Below are 21,610 nucleotides of genomic sequence, written 5' to 3' on the forward strand. Positions count from 1 at the left end.
TATGACCCTAACAGATATGGGTCAGGTATATAGCCCCACGTCAAACAAAATTGCTCAAAAACTCATCTACGGGTCCTAATCACATTAGATGGCATGCCATTTTATCGTTAAATAAACTATTCGTCAGGTAGGGTACTATCCAGACAACAGCATGAAAGAATTTGAAGGAATATTTTTTTACATCTCCCTCTCTTCAGTTGCTTTGGCATCTTCCGTCCATCTGTTCGATTGAAAATGATCTAAGTATCAGTTATACAAGGTAAAAAAGAAAACAATACTAAATTTATCAAATGCTCAAGAAAGTGACAAGAAGCAGGGAAAAAATAAAAGGTAGAAGAAAAGCATCATGTTAAATTTCTGACCCAAAACACCCAATTGGATTGAGAAAATTATGTGTTGACTAGGTGCTTGGTAAATAAGAGGTATAACTGTGTTCAATTGGATAGTTTTTAAATTATAATTTATAAATTCTTTTTCAATTATAACCGCAAAAATTACTATATTACCGAACAAACACTAAATGATTGCATTTTGAGTGTGTTTATTAGACAAAAGTCCTAAATGGGAGAAAATAAAATTGAACGCAGCCCATTGCATCGGGTGTTTCATATATATCCATTTCTACGAGCAAAAGTCGTTGCTTTTTTGGCCTTTGCCACATGCAATATGCTATAAAATAAGCCACTTGTAGATTAAATATCTATCGTTGGATGATAGATAGTTGTCAACATTGAAATGAGTAATCAGTAGGCAGCTAGTTCTTCGTCCCCAAAATTGTAAGGGGGGAGAAGGAAGGGGAAAAAAAAACAGAGAGAAAATTTGAAAAGAGGGAGGAGTATAGAGGGGTTGGAGTTGAAAAAAAAAAAGAAAGCCAAGCTGAAAGCTGAAATTAACAACTATTGCTGGTCTCTTGTGGATTTTACTGGTGAAACAAATATTTTTCCTTTTCTTCAAGAGCAGTACCATCATCTTTCCAGGTATGTTCCTCTTTTCTTTTTGTTATTAACACGTCAGCTTGCTTCCATGAATTCATTCAATGTATGGGTGTTTTTGTTTGTATAAAAAGAAGAATGACGACAGAATGGAATTGATTTCTTTTTGAAAAGATGTTTAGAAAAAGTTCTAATTTGATTGATCCTGATGAAACCAGCTTCACTAAAATCAAAATTCTCTGAAAAGCTCGCATTTAAATTATGAGGAAGCTTGCATTAAAACAACAGGGATGTTTCCCAAGCCTAGAGTCGCTGCATCATATAACATTTCCTAAGTCTCTTTTTCTCTGTCAAAACCATTAGCTTGATTATTCTTGCAGGCTGTCTGGAACCGAACATTTCCTTGTTTAATTCCTGAATTGAGGGAATCAGAAGAAACACATTTCTTAGTAGTGTTAGCTACACTACCACTAGCTTGCAACAATTTCTGTTTCCTTGTTTTGCTTCTAACATCCCTGGTGTTTTCCTTTACCGCTTATGAGGAGGCCTGTTGACTGCACTGAAAGCTCATAGGAGCTGGTAAATAGACCTGTGTATCACTGGCCTCTTCATCAATGGATGCATTGTTAGAGGTTATATCTTCATTTTTATCAGCAGTTGATTTAGTAACAGGGGATGAGCCGGTGTCTTTCAGTGATGTGTTTCTGTAAGAGTGAGTTACAAAAGTGGCAATTAACTCAGGTACAACCTCTGATATGTCATCGTGCGCCAAAGCAGGTTTATCTTTCATCACTTTCTTTCCTTTTCTGTATGAAGATTTTGGGTCAAGTCTTCTGATTCATCTGAGCTTCTTCTTTTTTCTTTCCTTTAGTTCCATTCTACCACTTCTTGGGGTTCTGCCAAGTCAAGTATGAAAGTATGAAAGCAGAAAAGAAGTTCTGCAATTGGTTTTGGTCTAAATTCAAGGTTCTCGCTGTTTTGGAGGAGGGAGTTGAAACCTAGGCTGAAGAAGTGTTAAGCCCTAATACACTTGGTTCTATAGCCTTGTTGATTAGCCTTGTTCCTTTCACCTGAGAATTTGAATGGCCTTTGATGCCTTTTTTGACGAGGTCTATAGCCTTGTTGATTAGCTTCATTTCCATGATTGAGATTTCAAATGCATCGTCACCTGGAACCAGCAAAACACGTTCATTTAATGTCATAAAAGAGGTTGTGCACATCAACACTTTTACTCCCGTGAGAGAGCCTTGGTTCATGCTAGTAATATTGTATCCAACCATCTTCCCTGCGTACTCAACAATGGATTCAATACATCTGCGGTTTCACCAGGTAGTCCTAGTATAGACACCCACACAAATCTATCTATAGCTTCTGCTCTCTTTTTTTATGGTTTCAGATGAGAGAATGATGTTTTCAATACAAAAGATCCATCTGTCAACCCTTTTTCCATAGATTCTCTATTTGTAAATTAAGGTGATGATTGCTTGGCTTGTTCCTGAAAACGAAAGCCAATTGCTTGCTTGATATTTTTTAGAACCATATGCTCAAGGTGAGCATAGTCCACATTTGTGGCTATATATCCTACTAAACTACTCATAAGCCACTCCTTGTCATCGGGGATAAACTCATACACCACCGTTTTTTTTTTGGATGCTTTGTAACAGAGAGAGCTTCAGCAAAGGTCCGGGTTTGTTGTTCATACGTGTGTGATTGCCTAAGAGAGCACACAAATGATTGGAGAATATGCACAACTAGAATTTTATTAAGCAATTGATTTAGTAATTAAGAACACGGCTAAACATTGAAAAGAAAAGAAACAAAGATAATGTCATATAACTTATAATCTGAATATGAAAAAATCAAACTTAAACTGACTTCCCTAATAATTTGTTAAAAACAAATTGTGAACCCCGCGTGTAAAAAATAAAACCAAAAGTAGTAAAGTTTTGAAGAGTAATGAAAGCTTGGGATAAAAATAAAAATAAAAATAATAAAATATGAGGCATGTAATAGAAGAGATGACCTCCACAAAAAAATTTAAAAAAATTTAAAGGTATTGTTGAAATTAAAATAAGGATTGTAAATTTTAATTTAAAATGTATAATGACAGTGAAATTGATAACTGATTTATATGGATAAAAGAATAAAAAAAATTTAAAATAAATATCTCTAGAATCAAAAAATAATCCTGAGGAATTAAAATGAAAATGAAAAATAAAATTTAAAAAAGAATTGTACGAAAAGTGTTCAAGTAAACACCAGTTAAGATTTTATTGTGGAATAATAATAAGTCCGGAAATAATATATAAAAGGTAAAAATAAAAAAATAAGTACAAAAAGGCTTAAAAAAAAAAACATTTAATAAAAATATACTTTCCTCGTAATTTCTTTTTATTATTGACATTGTTGTGTTGATACATAGCACTCCTGTTTTACTTCCAACATGTTTCACCTCTTGCATGAATTTGATTCACCGTTTCCTACTCAGGTTCCCCGACAGCATCCGATAAGTTCTTCAAATTGACAAGCAAAGAAACATATACGAGAGCAAAAATGCAAAACTTAATAGACAGCGTTTGGTTAGAGAAATTAATGGAGAAGCAAGAAAGACAGAGTAAGAGTCATGTACTGGCCCTACCCATTCCTGCTCAAGGTCACATTAACCCTATGATGCAATTCTCCAAGCGCCTTGCCTCCAAAGGACTCCACGTCACAATAGTGATCTTCTCGAGCAAGGTGACCAAGCATACCCGCCGACTTGGCTCCGTCGAAGTTGTGACCGTAGATTTTGTTAGTTATGAAGGCAAGCTTTCCTCCGATGACTACTCAAAACAATTCCTAGCTGCGGTGACACGAAAATTGCCAGAACTCGTTGCAGAACTAAACAATTCTTCTGGGCATCCAATAAGTTGCCTTCTGTATGACTCCCACTTGCCTTGGCTTCTAGACACAGCTAGACAGCTTGGCCTCACTGGTGCTTCGCTCTTCACACAGTCATGTGCTGTTGACAATGTCTACTACAACGTTCATGAGATGCAGCTAAAGATTCCACCAGAGAAGTTGCTGGTAACAGTTTCACGTTTGCCAGCACTTTCACCACTAGAGATTACCGATCTACCATCATTCGTGCAAGGTATGGATTCAGAATCAGAATATTCATTTCTACTGAACCATGTGGTCGGTCAGTTTTCGAATTTCAGGGAAGCTGATTGGATCTTTGTCAACACTTTCACCACCCTGGAGGAAGAGGTACCACTAAAGATCTTCTCTATATATGAAATGCATGTCTTGATCTTAGTACTTATATAAATTTTAACGAAGCAAACAAATGTGCCATCAAACAAGCAACTAGTCAACAACTGATTGACAGGCAAAGCAACATATACGAGAGCAGCAATGCTTCAAATTCCTATTTAAATTCTTTTTTCATTGTTCATAAGATGATACCATATTTTCAAAGTATGCTCCTTTTACTTCTGTGGCACTCAAAATTTTGTTGATTTCCATCAGGCGGTAAACTGGTTGGCAAGCCAAAGGTCAATAAAGCCAATAGGACCATTGATCCCATCATTTTACTTGGACAGGCAGCTGGAGGACGATAAAGAGTACGGTCCCAGCCTCTTCAAACCCAATCCGGACGGGTGCAATGAGTGGCTAGATTCAAAGGAAACTGGCTCAGTGGTTTATGTGTCATTTGGAAGCATGGCTGCACTGGGAGAGGAGCAAATGGCAGAAATTGCTTGGGGGCTAAAGAGGAGTGACTGCAACTTCTTGTGGGTAGTCAGAGAATCGGAAAGGAAAAAACTTCCAAGCAACTTTGTGGAGGAGTCATCAGAGAAGGGTCTGATTGTGACCTGGAGCCCGCAGCTAGAGGTTCTGGCGCACAAGTCTGTTGGTTGCTTCATGACTCATTGTGGGTGGAACTCAACACTCGAGGCGTTGAGCTTAGGAGTGCCAATGGTGGCAATGCCACACTGGGCTGATCAACCAACAAATGCAAAGTGCATTGCCGATGTTTGGCATGTAGGCGTTAGAGTGAAGGCAAATGAAAAGGGGATTGTCACTGAAAAAGAGGTAGAAGGGTGTCTACGGGAAGTCATGGAAGGTGAAAGAGGGAATAAGATAAGAAGGAACTCTGAGAAATGGATGAAACTAGCTAAAACAGCAGTAGATGAAGGCGGATGCTCTGATAAGAATATTACAGAATTTGCAGCAGAACTTGCAAGGAAGTTCCATGAAACCAAAGATTCAGAAGTGTGAAAGCACACATATGCATGGCCTTAAACTTTGAAAATGCATCTTATTTAGCTGATGTAGTTTGCCTCAATCATAAACTTGATTACACATCCACCATATGCAAAAGCATGATTTCTCAATCTGAAGAATAAACTTGCACAGAGCATTTTATTTCCAAAGGCACGAGATATAACTGTCACGCCCAATATATCGATTTCTTGTTCTGTACTGTGTACCTATATCATTTATATATTCATCAGAATTCACTTTTACAGCACTAGCAAGCATGTCCAGCTTTATCAACGAGCTGGGAAAACCAAGGTTACTTGTATATATATGACCCAACAGATATGGGTCAGGTATATAGCCCCACGTCAAAAAAATTGCTCAAAAACTCTTCTACGGGTCCTAATCACATTAGATGGCATGCCATTTTATCGTTAAATAAACTATTCGTCAGGTAGGGTACTTTCCAGACAACAGCAGGAAAGAATTTGAAGGAAGATTTTTTTACATCTCCCTCTCTTCAGTTGCTTTGGCATCTTCCGTCCAACTGCCTAATTTGACAATGTCTTCCACAAGAATCTTTCCATCTGTTCGATTGAAAATGATCTCGGTATCAGTTATACAAGGTAAACAAGAAAACAATACTAAATTTAGCAAATGCTCAACAAAATGACAAGAAGCAGAGAGAAAGTACAAGGTAGAAGAAAAGCATCATGTTAATTTTCTGACCCTTGATAGAATTCCACAAGCAACTCAAAACACCCAATTGGATTGAGAAAATTATCTGTTGACTAGGTTCTTGGTAAATAAGAGGTATAACTTGTTTACTTTCGCGGCGAAGAAATATTTTTTCATGTGGCATGGTAAAATGAGGAAAAATGATAAGATGTCTTTTATAATTACGCAAAATAAGATGTGGCTTCTTATAACCAAAACCAGTTTGCATGTAGGAGCTCAGCTCAAGAGAATAAATGCATTAATCCTCTCATAAGAAGAAAGAGATGAATGTTGAAACATGCAGACACATTCAAAATGATAAAAGCATAAACAAAAAATAGAATGACTAGCCGACCTCTATCTTTGGAAAGATTGCTGATGAGTTCTTGGATGCCTTCCTTGCCTAATGTATCCTTCAAGTACATCGCAGCAGCTGCCACCTCCTCAGGAGTAACTTTCCCATCATAATCCCTGCATACAAGTAAGATTACTGGATGTGAGTGCAATCACCGGATGGAGTTCATAAACCATCTTATTCCCTGTATTTGCATCCCTCTGATGCATACTAGTCAACAACACTCATTTCTGAGACATTCCTTAAGCCCACTCCAATCTATCACCTAATGCTAGTTCAACAGACTACCTCTTGGCTACTTCAGGTGCAAGAAGTCATGAATTGTGAATGCTAAGTTCATTTAGAACTACATTCAATGACCTGCCCACCCAAGTCTATCACCTAATACTAGTTCAACAGACTACCTCTTGGCTACTTCAGGTTCACGAAGTCATGAATGGTGAGTGCTAAGTTCATTTAGAACTACATTCAATGACCTTGAATTGATGGGGCTTCTATAGACTGTGCCCATTACACATAATTAAGTTTTTTAGACTTTATCATAAAATAAAATGCAAGCATTCAAAGCACCTGCAGGGAAACCAAGAGAGCATTATAACTAAAAACAAAACATTGCTGAACCTGTCGAGTATTCGCCAACGATCACCAATTTTGGCATCCACATCATCAATTTCTTTCTCAAGATTTTGGAGCATGCCATCAACCTTAAAAACAAAAGGCAGCATAAAAGTTCATAGCTAGAAAGATTTTACAAAATGTAGATTTGAGCTCAACTAGTAAAGTAATCTGAGAGCATTACCCTTTCTATTAGTGCAGAAGAAACCTCATCTCGTTCATCCACTTCAGAAGCTCGATCAGTTTCCTCTCGGGCAGCTCTATATGCCTTAACAGCCTCCTTTTCACCATCATTTCCCTCTTTTTCTACCATGCTATTATAAAGTTCTATCTGAAAACATAAAATGATCAAAAGAAGAGCTGAGTGATCATGCTGTTACAAATCCAGCTCACATTTCCATGACCTACAGGTAAGAAAGACTATGTACCACACAGTTCACTTGATTTCTCAAGCAAATAGATGAAAAATAATAGACACACATACCAGAAATTGCAAATCAATAAAACCATAAGACATTAGATACTCAAGGTTTATAGTACCTCCTTGTTGACAAGCCCCAGGAACTCCTCACGCTCTCTGCTTACTGACTGCAAGAATAGTAGAATATAGAATTGAAAAACTACAGAGAAGATCACCAAAACTATGATGGAAAGAAACAAATAGCAAAACCTTGATCACTAAAACTTATAGCATGACAATACTTACAGATGCTGAAGCTAAAACAGCCAATGCACGACTAAGTTCACAGAGATGCTCTTGTTTCTCCAATGTACTTGCTCTAGCCAGTTCTTGCGCTTCTCTTGCTGTTGACAGGGTCATCTCTTTCAAAGCTACATCCTCTTCACTAACTTTAGACTCTTTCGATCTGGCACGCTCTTCTTCCTCGTCCTCTTCCTCCTCCTATAAGTTATCAATTGAGAAAAAGTTTAGGCACTTCAAAAGAAATATCAATGGCCACAAATTTATGAAGAAATAAAAGCTCTTATGCTGCTAACTATATGAAGTAAACTGCAGCCAATTTTCAACCTTGATCATTTCTTCCTGCATCTCAAGGTATTCCAGTTTCCTTCTTCTTTCTGAAACAGAATCTTCAGATGGTAAAGCAGTAACACCAACAGTATCCACAACCTCATCAGGTAAGGAAGATAGTGTTGCCCGAACAGCTTCCTCAGGTTTCAATTTTCCAGATACAGTGAAGGCCCTGCACGTGTTACACAGGCCATAAAACTCAGAGGGGGTAACAGGCTAAAATATACATGAGAAGAAAAGGTTTCATGTGGAACAAAATGATGGGGAAACAACAGGATTAATGTATGAGGAGAGGATTCACCTTGAAAGGATCAAAAGGGAAGATGGCACAGAGTGATTGAGAGACAGATCCAACCAATCACGAAGCTGAAAGGAAAAGTCAAGAAGTTAACATACCAGTACATGGATATTCAATTTGTAATATTCAATCACATACCAGTAAGGATGATTTACAATGAAAACTAAGAGCAAACAGTTTCCTTGAACTCAAACACCCACCCCCTTTTAGGAAAAAAATGGTTGAAACAATGGAGTTATAGAACTAAAAAGGTTTGTTAATAATTCAACATAAGCATACACCAACCCAAAGTTTATATATGCCATTTTAGATATGCAAACAAACATATTCTTGAAATCATCAATATCCATTTAAACCCTGAAAAACTGTATAATGAAATGGAAAAAACAAGGTGTTAAACACAAAAACCTGTTGCCGCATTTCTTCAACTGAGAGCAATCCAAGCATGCCTCGCTCCCTACAATCTTCACAGAGTTCAGCCTCTGAAAGAGACTCCACACCCTCTGCTTGAATTAACCTGTCATCATTCTTAATCCTGGAAACAGAATAGTATGATGAACCAACAGGATAATCTCTTTAGTGAAAATCAACAGAAGCAGAGAGGTTAATCAAACACTACTAAGTTCTTCATATCACTTAAAACAACCAAATATTTTTCTTAATATCAAATTCCAGATACAGAAAGGTCAATAAACTATTGAGTTAACCACCAGTATCTAGAAACTTTACTATGCCATGATCCATGCTAAAATAAGAATCCACTTTAGCACAGCCAGAGTACTCTCATTCTGTCTCCCCTCAGGTCAACCCAATCTATTTGGTCCTAAGTGAGGTAACAGGCACTCATCCATTCATTCAGAGCAAAAAACAAACAGCTAACCTCTGGAGTCTTTTGCGGAGCATGTAACGCAAATACGCATCTGTTCCGAAAGGACTGATTCCCATATATTTGCACATATTGACCAATCGAGGCCTGGAAGAATGAAAATACAGGAAAGGGAGAAGCATGTTCCTCAGCAAGCAGTTAATATATGTATTAAGCAAATCAATAAGATGCATTAAAATAAAAAGGACATTAAGAAAAACACCAACCTGCTGATATTGTCCAAAGTTAATTCATCATTGAAGAGCTTAGCAAAGCCCAAAATTTCATCATTAGAAACAATGGAGCCTCTCCTAACCTGCAAAATTATTGCAGTGTGTATAGTGGTGAATATTAACATGAGCATAAATTAAAAACAAAAAACAAAAAGAATTGAAAAGTAAAGAAATTATCCTCTGGAGTGGAAGCTAAAGCTAATTTTCTTACGTTGTTCAAAAAATCATCAAGATCTTCAGCAGTTTTCTTAATTTCTCCACTTCGTGAGTTCTGAACTTCCTTAGCCATTTCTTTCACTGTATCCTGAAGAAACTTGGCATATTCTATTCTTGCATTTAGCCTCCTTTTCAATGCTTCCTAAGTTGACAAGAGAGCAACATGTGTGGTTAAAGGGGGCAAAAGAAGAAAAACCCTGAGCACAAGCGAAGTTCCATATTCATATAGAATTGGGGTGAAAACCAGTCCAACCAAGCCAAGCATTGATGTGTTCAGTCCTGGTTGGTTAAAGCTTGTTGATTTCAAACTCAAACAGACCTAAAATCTAGCTCTCAAACTTAGGTTCAGCTTGTTAAGGGAAGGAGCTTGAGGTTGCCCTTGTTATTAAACTAAGTAATTATATGAAGAAAGAACTATAGAAAAATTTTTCAATATCCGACTAGGATACATGAAAGCTTACAAAATGCAAAGAAAACATGCATCCTTTGGTAAAGTAACATGCATCCTTATTTTATTTTTCATTTGAAATTTCATATGAATGCAACCAATATCAATCAGTAGTTAACAACTATAAACAAGCCACGTACCAAGTTTAATCCAAGCCCATCCTCAAAAATGTTTGAGGGCCAAAACAACTGACCACAGCATGGTTTGAACTTGGATATTCACTAAACAAGTCTCAAATCAAGCTTCGATATGTTTTTATATATCTATAACAAGCTAAATTCAGCATTGCTCATAGTGAACAAAATTTATTTGCGGCCCTATTATGAGTGAATATTTGTGGATACATATTAGCATAACATGTCTGTTCTAACATAAACTAATTTCATCACTGTACTCATTTCAATAAAACTAGAGACACGGTAAAGATCTCAAGCATAATATTAACCAACAAATAAATTATAGAGAATTGCAATGCCCACCAAAATCCATACCTGCTCTTTCATCTTGTCTTGAAATGTAGATGGCAACATGTTAGGGAACAACTTCAAAAACACCGGTAACAGAAACTCCATGAACGGAACAATGATAAAAACAGCAAACGGAACTAATCTGAAAATATCTGCAGTAGTTCTCGTCAACTGTTGCCTCTCCCTCCTCGACAAACTCTTCCCACCAGCAAGTTTTAACAACAATCTCGAACTAATCCTCACATCAGCCCACAATAGCTTAAACCCTAACCAATAATGCTGCAATGTCGACACAATTTCATGCTTCCAGTGCACAAGTTTCTTCGCCCAATCCTCCCTAAAAACCCACAAAAACACAGATATCAGTCCACATAACAAAACACACCAATTAACACAACACAAAAAGGAAACCTTTTTCATCAAGTTTTCAACCTGCTCATCGACGCTACAGCTCGTAAAGCCGGGCCAAGACCAAGAAGCGCAGCCCAAGTTCTCTGCAAAACCGACTTCTCAGCTTTCATAGATTCATTCAACCTTTTCGCCTTCGCCTTCGCCTTCGCCGAACTCAATCCCTCCACCGCTTGATCACACTCATCCGCTGACGCCTCTTTCCTCTTCTTACCAACCATTTCCTTACCCTCCTCATCATCACTGTCATACTCCGGCGGCAACCTCTTGACCCCCACCGTCGACGCATACCTAACTAAAATTCCATCTCCCAACCTAAACCTCCCATCCACAAAACGCGGACCTACCAAACTCCCATTAAAGCAATACCCAACATTTCTTACACCAGAAAATCCAAAACATTCGGCTTTTTTCACTGTTTCTCTCAACCGATCGTCGGAATTAAAATGGTAACTCGCCGGACAGCTAAAACATCGGGAATCGGAAGAGTGGAGTAAATCGGCGATGGACTGGAAACTCTGAAGAGAACGAGTTGAAGAAGGATTGAAGTAGTAAGAAGCCAATTTATTCCTTCTGAAAATTGCTCTGGCAGCCATTTTCTCATTTCTAGAGAGAATGTTTTGAGAAAATAATAATAATAGAGGAGCAAGGAGGAGGAGGGTTTTAGAGGGGGATACAGGGGAGGGTGTAGTTATAGTGTGAGGTACGGGTGCATGGTTGTGTAGTGAGGTGGCAGGTTATGCCGTTGGATTTTGTACGAGGATTGGTTGTTCGGTGTCAAGATGTGACAGTTGCCAGTCAAAGACGTAATCTTGAACAAAAAGACCGGATTTTTTATTTTTTATTAATTTTCTTTTTTGTATTCTTTGTTTTTTCCGGTTTTTTTTTTTCAGTAGAAGTGTATTCTTGAGCAACAACACAACAAGACAGGAAGTTTCTTTGGTTTTTTTCCTTTCTAAATTGATGACGACCAAAAATATGAACTAAAATTTCTATTTCAATACATGCAAGGAGCGCATATTATACATCCAAAGAAGCATGAGAACAAGGGGCAGCAACTCATTTTCATTTCAATCCCCAAGCCTTCGTCTCCTACATTCATTCTAATTAAAGAAAATGTATGATTATCACTGTGTGATATGAAGCTCCGAAACTCTTGCTTTCTTCGACGATAATCTCCGGTCTTCTTCCATGTCATTTCCTGCACACAGCAAGCAATAATCATATGAAACATTGAATGGGAACGATGAGGTAAGACACAGTGGTCTATGGAGAGACTATAAATTGCTGCTTCGGAGATGCAGGGCAAGAGATGCATACCATGGAAGCTTAAAGGTATCTTTCAACCATCCTTGTTTTGAACAGTTGGAACAGATTCTGTCCAGTCTTGTGATGATCTCAGAAAAGGTTGGTCTACCACCAGGTTCTGAAAGCCAACATTCATCAATCAACCTACATGAAGATCAAGATGGTTCCCACAAAATTTTAGGCTACTCGCTTGAGGTTCTTCCACTCATTCTTAGTTGTGGGACAACTTTCTATTCAATCCGCAAAAATAAAATTGAGGACAGGATTCAAACTTACTTTCTTAAATCTGGAGGGTAGCTTCTTGATTTGATCTTAAATGGTGGTCTCTGGTTTTCTAAGCACATCAATTTCACAGCCTCTCCAGGAGACTTGGGATAGAAAGGCTGCACTCCCTCAAGCATCTAAGCTCAAACAAAAAAACAAATACAGGAAAAGACCTGCTCAGCGCTCAAATCCTCAAGTTAAAACCATCCACTGTGCAAGGAATAGCAGTAATACATGTGAAGGAAACAGGAAACCAAAGCCAGCTTGCCAAATTAGACGGCAAAGTACCTCATACAAAAGGACTCCGAAAGAGTATGCATCGACGCTTCTATCGAATATTTCATCTTTATAAATCTCAGGTGCCATGTATACATCTGCAAAGCAACACCATAACTTAAATTCAAGTCAAGAGTAATAACTTCAAAGTTGCTCGCTGTTCGCAACGCATAATGAGATAGAAGAGAGTTCTACTCTTGAAAGGATGCGGGAAAAACAGCAAGGAATCACTACTGCTGTTAGCATATTCTGTATGTTTTATGTTTCATCCTTACAAGAACACCCTAGACAACATTGAATATTGTAAAAAAGACTTACTTGAATGGTCAATAATAGTCCCTGTAGCTACTTTGGCTTTGTCAGGTGAAATGTTTGACAACCGTATCAAACCAAATCCAGCTACCTTCAATAGACCACCATCATCCAGCAAAATATTTCTGCCACCTTACCAAAATTTCCAATATTACAGAACAGTACATCTTAGGAACCACAAACCAGCTTGCAATTTACACATCACTTTAACTTCTGCATTTGTTGTCTTACCTTGGCTTTAAATCGCAATGGATGATCGGATATGGCTTACATTCGTGTAGGTAGTTTATGCCCCTGATAACAGAACACCAACCAACACATCTTAAAAATGGAAAGGATAGAGACTTCTTTAGAGGAATGTAAAATAGGACTATCATCTATTGGAAGCATTCTTAACTAATCTCTCTGCACTTGTGGACATGATCTGTGCTGTGTATTTCAGGGACAAATACAGAATTCGGTAATTGAACAAGCAAAGTTTTTTTATTCAAGAATTCAAACTTGCCTAGCAATATCAAGAGCAAGTCTCAAAGCTTTAGATGGGGAAAACCGCCCTTTCTTCTGAAGATAACTTGCTAGGTCACCCTGAAATATAGAATTAACACAGTTAAAACTACAGAAAGAAAGCACTGAGTCTTAGTATGTACATATATCTGTGAACACAGGAGGGAGGAGGAGGAGAAGTATGCTTACTTTTGAATGATATTCTGCTACAATCATCAAGGGAAAATTTTGGGTCACAGCTCCAACAAACTGAATCAAATTCGGATGTCGAACTTTTTCTAATAAGGTTAGCTCATGTTTGAAAGAATTTCTGTCATTCAATGCCAAAAAGGGATAAAGATACATTAGGGGTAAAAAATCCTCCATGTCTTAGAACCCAAATTACCTAGCCACAATCAGCAGGGTGCAAAGCAATTGAAGCAGTGTAAAACAAGTTTAATTATGTGAAATGACATGAAATTCTGAACTGCCCGTGCTCTATCTCAAGCATATGTAATCATTTGTCAGTCAAAGGCAATCTAACCAGGCAGTTTAATCAGAACAGTCTCAAGTAAACATGAACCTCTATTTCCTTAAAAACCAACTCGAAATACCAGCCGCAATGGTTGATATCATACTAGGACCACGAGTGAGCATGGAAGAATGGTTTTCAAGATGAATCAAAATTCAAGACTTGATTCCGAAACCAGAGAAAAAAAAAAAAAAAAAGAGAGAGAGAGGAAAGGGATCACCTACATGCTCTCAGGGTCTGCACAACGTTCCTTTTCAAGTATCTTCACGGCAACCTTAGTACCATTCCATTTAGCAACTTGATACATTCCCTGTTATAGAAGTTACAGACTTGTAATCATGGCAGAACATCACAGGAAATAGTGAACAACATAAGTTAAGAACTTGATGTTATTGAGGTTACACCTCTTTATTTGCTTTTGTTAAGGAACAGAGGATCTGCCGATCAAACTCTATGTTGGTTTACCTAGCTTTGATTTCCACAAGATCATCTACCAACTACCAACTAAACTACAATAAGCCAAACAAGATTTCTTTTCAAGCATCATTAAGAGCTAACAGATGACGAAAAAAAAGTTTTCATTACAAGCACAAATTACTGAAATTGAAGGGGAGTAGGACCATGCCTTTGCAATGCCATCAGCTTTTCGGACTTGAAGTTCTAATGGGTTAAGCTCATACTCTGGAATTTCTCGAGGATTTGCCACAGCCATAGGTGTCTTCCTGGTGGTTTTCTGAAATAATCCCATATACGTAAACACCAAATCTCAAACATAAACAGAAGATTTAGGAAAATCAAAGAAATATCTAGACATTTTTACCGGGGCTTTAGCTCCTCTTGCCTTCAAAATGCTATAAACTTCAACATTCCCATAATACTTGGCATCGGCACACACCTATCAGCACACACAAAAAAAAAAAAAAAAAACCCAAATTTCACAAACTAAAACATAACAAAATCAAGTAATATAACACTTGGAGCGAGGCTATGAAAATGTAACTTCTCATTATTCCGTTTGTTTTAGCTTGGATACCAAGCCAATTCGTCACGGTGGCCTGCTATTTTTTGCGCAAACTGATTAGAGAATACTAATATATTACCGTGCTGCCCCATCGATCACGAGCATCGATATTAGCCCTGCGACTCAAAAGAAGCTTAACAACTTCAACATGACCTTCACAAGCTGCAATATGCAGAGCAGTTCTTCCATCCAAATCGATACTATTAACATCAACACCTTCATCCAACAAATCCTCAACTCCTTTAACGTCTCCTCTACTCGCCATGAATAACAGCTGCATTGTGGAATCCAGATTCTCCGGTACACCCAACTGTGCATGATCATGAAGTGGACTTCTCCGTATTGGATCCAAAGAAGACTGTCTTCCAAAGCTAAACCTCAAGTTATTCCTCCTAGGATCGAGGGAAGATTGTCGTGAGAATTGCCTGCTAAGTGACTTTCTCAATGATCCTGTCGAAAACTGACGTGAGATTCCTCGCTTTAGTTGGTTCGCAAGTCCTTCCATGCTTGCTTGAGGGATCGAGAGCGATGAGGAAACACTCTCGATACCTTGCTGAGAAAGGAGGATGGGCTGGAGGAAGATGAAAAGAGAATGAGATCCGGGATAGATGGGAGGGGAAAGAGAGGGGGAGAGGATTTCGTGGATTGATCAGAATGAACGATAAACCTGTTACTTATACTCTGTGTGTGTATCCATATCTATATATATATTTCTCTGAATTGTGGTTATGGGTACCGCCTGTCTGTGGGCTGTATATGAGTTGGGCGTGTTGGACGCGGCAAAAGAGTGAAGTGATATCTTTCAACTTATCATCATGAGTTCACTAAAATGACTTGGTCATCATTAGTTTTTTATTATAAAAAAAAATTCATAGTTGTTAAATGTTTTTTTAATCGGTTCTTGGACCGAGTCTAACATCTTTGAAACCAAGATAATAATTCCAAGAAAATCTATTCTGGGTGGTGTGATATAAGATTTAATATAATTAAATAAGAATAAAATGTGATAAGCGGTAAGAAAGTAGCAGAAAACGAATGATAAGTGGCACCTTGAATCTTTGGGTAAAGGCCAATTCTCACGTTGTCTTGTTTCACACCTCCACGGATGCTAAAGCGGGAGAAGATTCGAGCTACCAAGTGGCTGATAAGACAGATACAGTGAGACAGACCGCTTGACAAGGCAGTGGTGAAATTAAGCTCAGAGACTAGCAAAGTCTTCATGGACATGCCACGACACCATGGAGAAGCCTCGTCTGTGGAGGATGCAACATGCACGCACCTCCTCAAACATTATATTCAATGCTTGTCCCTTTCGTCCGCGACACAAGATTATCTATCTCTCTATAATGCCAGGACTCGGTAAAACATTATAGTGCATTACGTCTCATGATTTCTGATTTATAATATAATTGGAAATCCTTTTCATGAGTGCTCTTGCATCAAATCAATTAGAGATTTAATAAATTTGCAATTTGAGCATTGGTTGCTACTTGCCGACATCCTAGTTGTACAACTCCCGTGTTCTGCTGTTTTTGTCTAATCGCTACGAAAAGCTTTTGTGACTACTTCGAAATGTCCTTGACAATGACACAAGGGAAATTGCACCCATCGACGATGCCGTTTTGGACTCTAGGAAGGAATGGCTTAGATTCTCAAAATAAGACCACTTGTACGAGTAGAAATCGTTGTTACTAAACCTAATTTGGATCTGGTCGATTTAAGATTTAAGTTTGGGATTTGTGCAGGTTAACGTGCGAGATGACACGTTAACTTAAGTTATGATATTTTTTTTTAAAAAAAAAAAATTAACTTTAGAAAAACATTTTGATGAAAAAAAATTTCATGAAATATCTGATATTTTGATTGTTTTTTCGATTTAAAAAACTATACTTTAAATCCCTAATTAAACTACAATTTTAAAGCATATAAAATAACACTACCAACCTCATAGATAATATATTGCAAAACAAAATAACGAAGCAATTACTCTAACTCTCCTATGCATCAATTCTCTCTCACTTTGATCAATTAATAGATAACACGCGCGTTGTTCACCGAGTTAGAGTTATCGAGTCACTCATGGCCGATAGTAATCCTCAAGTCACAAAGCCAAGTGGATCTTCACTCATGGATTTTTCAAAAAAGATAATAAAAAATAATAATTTGAAGTAAAATCCAACTCAAGCTAAGCTCCAGGTCAACCAGTCACTAGATTAATTTGTCGGTTGAATTTTATAACTATAGTTGAAAGATAGGAGGCTTTAATGCCATCTTACTTGGCATTATTCATGGAAGGAGTTAGACATGAATGTAGGAATCCATTGCTGAAGAATCCCTGCAGGAGTGAAGCCTGGTTGTATACAATGAATGGTAAAGAATGATTCACGCCATGCAAACCTCTCCATTTGATTTTTATGAAGATACCAGTGAGAAAAGCAGAATCATATCCAAGTCCATGTTTGATTTTGTTCATATTGACAGAAATATACGACAAACATTATGTCATTTCAGCTGAAGAAAGAGATTTCAATCAATCTCAATAATGAAGACCTGTTAAAACATTTGAAGAGATTAATGACTCATCGACTAATGGCATTAGAGCTCAACTCTTGAGAGACTTTTGTTTCAGACAAGCACACGATGGCCATGATGATATGGTAGTGGATGGATAATGGAACAGAGAGCAATGCTTTCCTGTTTTCTAAAGCTCCCATGCTGTTAGCTGCATCTCAGAGTTTCGAATCTAGCACTTACCTCAATTTTATTTTCGCGTTTCTATCTTAACGGTTGAATATCAGGATCCTGAACCGATATGGAGAGCGGACCGGGTCTCTAGGGCATCACGCATCATGACAATCCAACTTCCATACAATTTTTAGACTGCCATCTTACAGTCAAGTATCTCTAACAAAAGATGAACTTCCAAAATATCATTTGATGTATAATCCAAATCATGCATCAAAAAAATCTCAAAACAGAATTAAATCAAAACAAGGAAGTTTGTCAAATTTCTCAAAACAGGAAAAGTTTCAAACTTGAAAAAAAAAAAAAGGATTGAATTATCATAGCTGACATAAGATCTTCTGCAATCATTTTATTTACACGGAACAAACAATGCTCATCGTCGCTTACTGAACAATTCAAACTTCTTCTCAAATTAAAGGACTACCCAAAGACTGAGACATAATTTGAACAGTGAATCTAGTATCCATAGAAAACAGTTCACAAGATTGATAGGTTCAAACAGCAAACAATAGGGACAAATTTGCAGCTGCATGCATGAAGCACTCTCTATCATCCATGTTCTATACTGAACATAATAATCTAGATTTATGGAAGTAAATAATTTGATGGACATAGAAATTCTTGCCTTAAAACACTTTCTTGATGATAAATCACAAGAACTACCAGCATTTGAATGTTCAAAGCTGCATGCCAAAATAAACGAACCAAACAAAGAAGATGGCTTCAAAACTACTTTCTGCGCTTGAGTGGACCAGTCTTGTACCCACCTTTAGTTGGCTTGCCCCATGGTGTTTGGGACACCCTTCCCAAGGACCCACTACTTTTGCTCCGACCCTCACCACCACCATGAGGATGATCTACTGGATTCATTGCCACTCCTCTAACTGTTGGTCTTCGACCCAACCACCGGCTCTGTCCAGCCTTCCTAAGCTTTCGATCCTTGTGGCTGGGGTTCGAAACAATGCCAATTGTAGCCCGACACCTTGAATCGATCTTTTTCACAACACCTGAAGGCAGCTGCACCACAGTGATGGTTGGTGATGGCTCTTTCAGAATCTTTGCACTAGTACCTGCAGCTCGAACCATCTTGCCACCTTGACCGGGGTTCAACTCAATGTTATGTATTATCGTTCCAATACGCATAGCACCAAGAGGCATGCAACTTCCAATTTGCGAATTGATATCAAGATGCAGAAGTTGTTTCATCATGTCCCCACGCAGTGAATTAGCATTTCCAGCTACATCTATCGTAAGGAAAAAAAAAAAAAAAGAATGATCTCATTTATGCTAACAATAACACATCATAAGAAAGAAAGATATCGATCCATCATAACAGCCTTATTAAATTTTTCCTCTTTTTGAAAAGAAGCAAAACTACAAAATCAATAACAAGATTCAAACTTTCCACTTCCCTTTATTCCTTGATACGTTCTTAAAAAGACCTTTTTTTAATTAACAACGTCATCTCAATTTTTACAATTTTCCATCCATCTGCTCTTTTGACTGAAATAATGTTAGTTACATATTTTGAGTTCAACTTGAACGGCATGTTAGCAAGAAGGCGTATAATTGGCACTAATGTTAAGATACTTGTAAATCCAAAAGCTACCTATTAAAAAGAAAGCCCTCTCTTCAATTAGCTTAATAAAATTATACACTCTTTCAATTCCCATTTCCCTTCTTCCATTTCTCATAAACCAGACCGCAAATATCCTAAAAAAAATCCCATCTTTTTCCATGCCTCAATTCGCTAAGTCACCATAATAACACCACGAAGTTTGCTTCTTTTTCAACCCCTCATCCATTTCCCTTCTCATAAAACTACCTACTAAAAAGAATAGAAAACAAACTCCTCTCTTCAATAAGCTTAATAAAGACTTAACCAGAACGGGTGTTGTCTATTTTCCCCTTTGGCATTTACCAAAGCACCAATTAGATGCAAATCAATTCAATTCCCATTTTGATTCATTAATTTCTCAGCATACAAAACCTCAAAAACCTCATCTTTTTCTATGCCCTTAACTCAACATGTCAACCATTTTGACACCACAAAGTTTACTCCTTTTCCCATCCCCCTCCACACATAACAAAACCCACTTTTCATTCTCATCAATCAAGCCAAAAACAATTGAATTTTAAACAAAAAAAAAGTAAAGAAAGAAACTGAATCTGATATAAGAAAACCTGGGATTTAATAACTGAGAGTGAAAGAAAGAAAAAAAAGTAGTACTGGCGGAGAAAAGGCGGAGAAAAGCAGTGGCATTGGTGATGTTGCTGCTGCTGTTGATATTGTTAGGATGTTGAAGGACCCTGTTGAAGAGTGAAGAAGAAGCTGTGCGAGCTCTGCTCCATAGAGCCATTTTTTCCTGTTCTTTGGAGAGATCTCAGAGTCTAGCGGTGCACAGGGGTTTTAGAGTGTTTTAGGAAGTTAATGAAACGACACCGTTTTTTTTTTATGTCAGGTCTCGGGTTTTTTTTAGAATTATTAGGGCTAGTTTGTAATATTGCATATAATATAAAAGGCGTAGCTGTTTTATTGTAATAGTAAGATTTTTGAAAATTTTTCATTTGGTCCTTGAATGTTGTTTTTGTGCAATTGAACTCAAATTAGAGCCAAATTGAATATTTTTTATGGGTGAGGGTTGAAATGAAAGATAGGGGATTGAAATGCAAAATAAAGATAATATGGATGGCATGTTTTAATTTATTTGTGAAGTACATTTTAATTTTTTTAGGCAACAAGGGTGACTAGCAAGCCTTATTCTTTTTTTTTTAGTTTTTATTTTATTTTTTTAATAATAATGCATTGTTTGACATGTTATTTTTTAAAAAAATAAATTATGGATTTATATTTTAATTAGATTGTGATGATTTTTTTTTAAGGTTATAACTTTTTTTTAAAAAATTGAATAAATCAATTAACAAGTAAAAGGATCACTAAATTGCTAGAGGACATATATTTTATATGGCATGCAAGTGAGAAGACAAAAGGTAATTTATATATAGCATAGTCGTTGACTCGTGTGCATGAGGGAAGAATTAATGATTTTTCACTAGCTCAGCCTAAACTTATACGCACGAGTGTATTATCTTTTTTTTTTTTTGGGTTATTAATCTTTATTAAAGTTCATTGTGTAAAAACTAGAATAAGCTTTTAATTTTTCAATAAGAGATTGGAAGCTTATTAATATATGTATTTAATGTTCACAAGAAAAAAATTATGTTTTTTTAATATAAGATAAAAATTTCTTTTGATTTAAACACTTTAATTTAAAAGGAAAAAAATAATATTTTTAATGTAAGATAAAAAAAATCTTTTGAAAAAATCTTTTAAAGTTTGTTATTTATAACATGTATAATCTATATCCACATAAATTATTTTTTCTATGTTTTTAATGTGAAAAATTAAAATCCTATATTTTTTAATTTTCCTGGGTTTATTAGGTCAACAAGTCAAGTTTGATAACTATGTTATTAGGTTGGTGTTTTAAATATTAGATTGTTTAAGGAATAAACTGCATGAATTGATCTTATTTGTTTTTTTTTTATACGGTTATTACCATCTCAAATAAGTTTTTATTCTTAGGTTGATTCTCAATTTTGTTACTATATAATTAAAAAAATATTTTATAAAAAAAACAAATTAGTAAACTCAATGGAGTCCATGACACAGTTCACTGGGAGGTTAAGATCAATCAAATATTTCATTGTCTCAATAGTTTTTGTTTAAAAAGTTATCATCTTGAAATTTTATTAAAAGTTAAGCCATGTTTTTACCAGTTATTAAGATTGTATTTGGATTCATGAAATTAATCAATTTAATTCAGGCAAACTCCCATGCAA

The 21,610-nt window shown here is 36.8% G+C and overlaps 4 protein-coding genes across 7 annotated transcripts; 1 reads left to right on the forward strand and 3 right to left on the reverse strand.

The window, feature by feature from the left end:
- The first annotated feature begins 50 nt into the window (after positions 1-50).
- LOC118059610 (UDP-glycosyltransferase 74E1-like) lies at positions 51-5,347 on the forward strand. Of its 3 annotated transcripts, none has more exons than XM_073410459.1 (5): positions 51-977; positions 1,313-1,709; positions 1,804-2,261; positions 3,421-4,181; positions 4,443-5,347. In XM_073410459.1, exons 4-5 carry the CDS (start codon positions 3,486-3,488, stop codon positions 5,190-5,192), a joined length of 1,446 nt encoding a protein of 481 aa, XP_073266560.1. In that variant the 5' UTR covers positions 51-977; positions 1,313-1,709; positions 1,804-2,261; positions 3,421-3,485; the 3' UTR covers positions 5,193-5,347. The 3 variants fall into 3 exon arrangements, with proteins under 3 accessions (XP_073266560.1, XP_073266561.1, XP_073266562.1); XM_073410460.1 differs by having other exon boundaries at positions 1,590-1,709; XM_073410461.1 differs by having other exon boundaries at positions 1,605-1,709.
- LOC118059606 (uncharacterized) lies at positions 5,311-11,601 on the reverse strand. The gene is made up of 14 exons (XM_035072516.2): positions 10,851-11,601; positions 10,443-10,755; positions 9,499-9,645; positions 9,282-9,370; positions 9,070-9,162; positions 8,598-8,724; positions 8,193-8,257; positions 7,889-8,063; positions 7,568-7,762; positions 7,402-7,449; positions 7,046-7,192; positions 6,868-6,950; positions 6,247-6,362; positions 5,311-5,761 (listed from the first exon to the last, which is right to left on the reverse strand). The coding sequence occupies exons 1-14, from the start codon at positions 11,420-11,422 to the stop codon at positions 5,679-5,681; spliced, it is 2,253 nt and encodes a 750-aa protein (XP_034928407.1). The 5' UTR covers positions 11,423-11,601; the 3' UTR covers positions 5,311-5,678.
- Positions 11,602-11,786: 185 nt separating this feature from the next.
- Positions 11,787-15,800, reverse strand: LOC118059607 (integrin-linked protein kinase 1). Of its 2 annotated transcripts, none has more exons than XR_004689332.2 (12): positions 15,102-15,800; positions 14,822-14,896; positions 14,627-14,734; positions 14,226-14,311; positions 13,680-13,800; positions 13,492-13,571; positions 13,218-13,280; positions 12,993-13,111; positions 12,687-12,772; positions 12,411-12,535; positions 12,147-12,252; positions 11,787-12,027 (listed from the first exon to the last, which is right to left on the reverse strand). XR_004689332.2 is itself a non-coding variant. In XM_035072517.2 (12 exons), exons 1-12 carry the CDS (start codon positions 15,525-15,527, stop codon positions 12,021-12,023), a joined length of 1,428 nt encoding a protein of 475 aa, XP_034928408.1. In that variant the 5' UTR covers positions 15,528-15,792; the 3' UTR covers positions 11,787-12,020. The 2 variants fall into 2 exon arrangements, 1 of the variants encoding a protein (XP_034928408.1); XM_035072517.2 differs by having other exon boundaries at positions 12,147-12,278; positions 15,102-15,792.
- A 2,350-nt stretch (positions 15,801-18,150) lies between these two features.
- On the reverse strand, positions 18,151-20,179 carry LOC118059611 (large ribosomal subunit protein uL2my, C-terminal part). The gene is made up of 2 exons (XM_035072520.2): positions 19,998-20,179; positions 18,151-19,011 (listed from the first exon to the last, which is right to left on the reverse strand). The coding sequence occupies exons 1-2, from the start codon at positions 20,125-20,127 to the stop codon at positions 18,497-18,499; spliced, it is 645 nt and encodes a 214-aa protein (XP_034928411.1). The 5' UTR covers positions 20,128-20,179; the 3' UTR covers positions 18,151-18,496.
- Positions 20,180-21,610: the final 1,431 nt, after the last annotated feature.

The sequence above is a fragment of the Populus alba genome, chromosome 7, assembly GCF_005239225.2.
Source record: "Populus alba chromosome 7, ASM523922v2, whole genome shotgun sequence".
NCBI lineage: Eukaryota > Viridiplantae > Streptophyta > Magnoliopsida > Malpighiales > Salicaceae > Populus > Populus alba.

What these genes read in the sequence shown, in the direction of transcription:
- LOC118059610 (XM_073410459.1), top strand. Translation starts at nt 3,486, where the DNA reads ATGCAAAACTTAATAGACAGCGTTTGGTTAGAGAAATTAATGGAGAAG. An exon ending in TCACCACCCTGGAGGAAGAG is followed by an intron (nt 4,182 to 4,442) that starts GTACCACTAAAG and finishes GATTTCCATCAG; the next exon opens with GCGGTAAACTGGTTGGCAAG.
- LOC118059606 (XM_035072516.2), bottom strand. Translation starts at nt 11,422, where the DNA reads ATGGCTGCCAGAGCAATTTTCAGAAGGAATAAATTGGCTTCTTACTAC. An exon ending in GCTGTAGCGTCGATGAGCAG is followed by an intron (nt 10,756 to 10,850) that starts GTTGAAAACTTG and finishes GTGGGTTTTTAG; the next exon opens with GGAGGATTGGGCGAAGAAAC. An exon ending in TTGATGATTTTTTGAACAAC is followed by an intron (nt 9,371 to 9,498) that starts GTAAGAAAATTA and finishes ATAATTTTGCAG; the next exon opens with GTTAGGAGAGGCTCCATTGT.
- LOC118059607 (XM_035072517.2), bottom strand. Translation starts at nt 15,527, where the DNA reads ATGGAAGGACTTGCGAACCAACTAAAGCGAGGAATCTCACGTCAGTTT. An exon ending in GTGATCGATGGGGCAGCACG is followed by an intron (nt 14,897 to 15,101) that starts GTAATATATTAG and finishes GTGTGCTGATAG; the next exon opens with GTGTGTGCCGATGCCAAGTA. An exon ending in AAGCTGATGGCATTGCAAAG is followed by an intron (nt 14,312 to 14,626) that starts GCATGGTCCTAC and finishes CTTCTATAACAG; the next exon opens with GGAATGTATCAAGTTGCTAA.
- LOC118059611 (XM_035072520.2), bottom strand. Translation starts at nt 20,127, where the DNA reads ATGGCTCTATGGAGCAGAGCTCGCACAGCTTCTTCTTCACTCTTCAAC. An exon ending in TCTCCGCCTTTTCTCCGCCA is followed by an intron (nt 19,012 to 19,997) that starts GTACTACTTTTT and finishes TCCTTACGATAG; the next exon opens with ATGTAGCTGGAAATGCTAAT.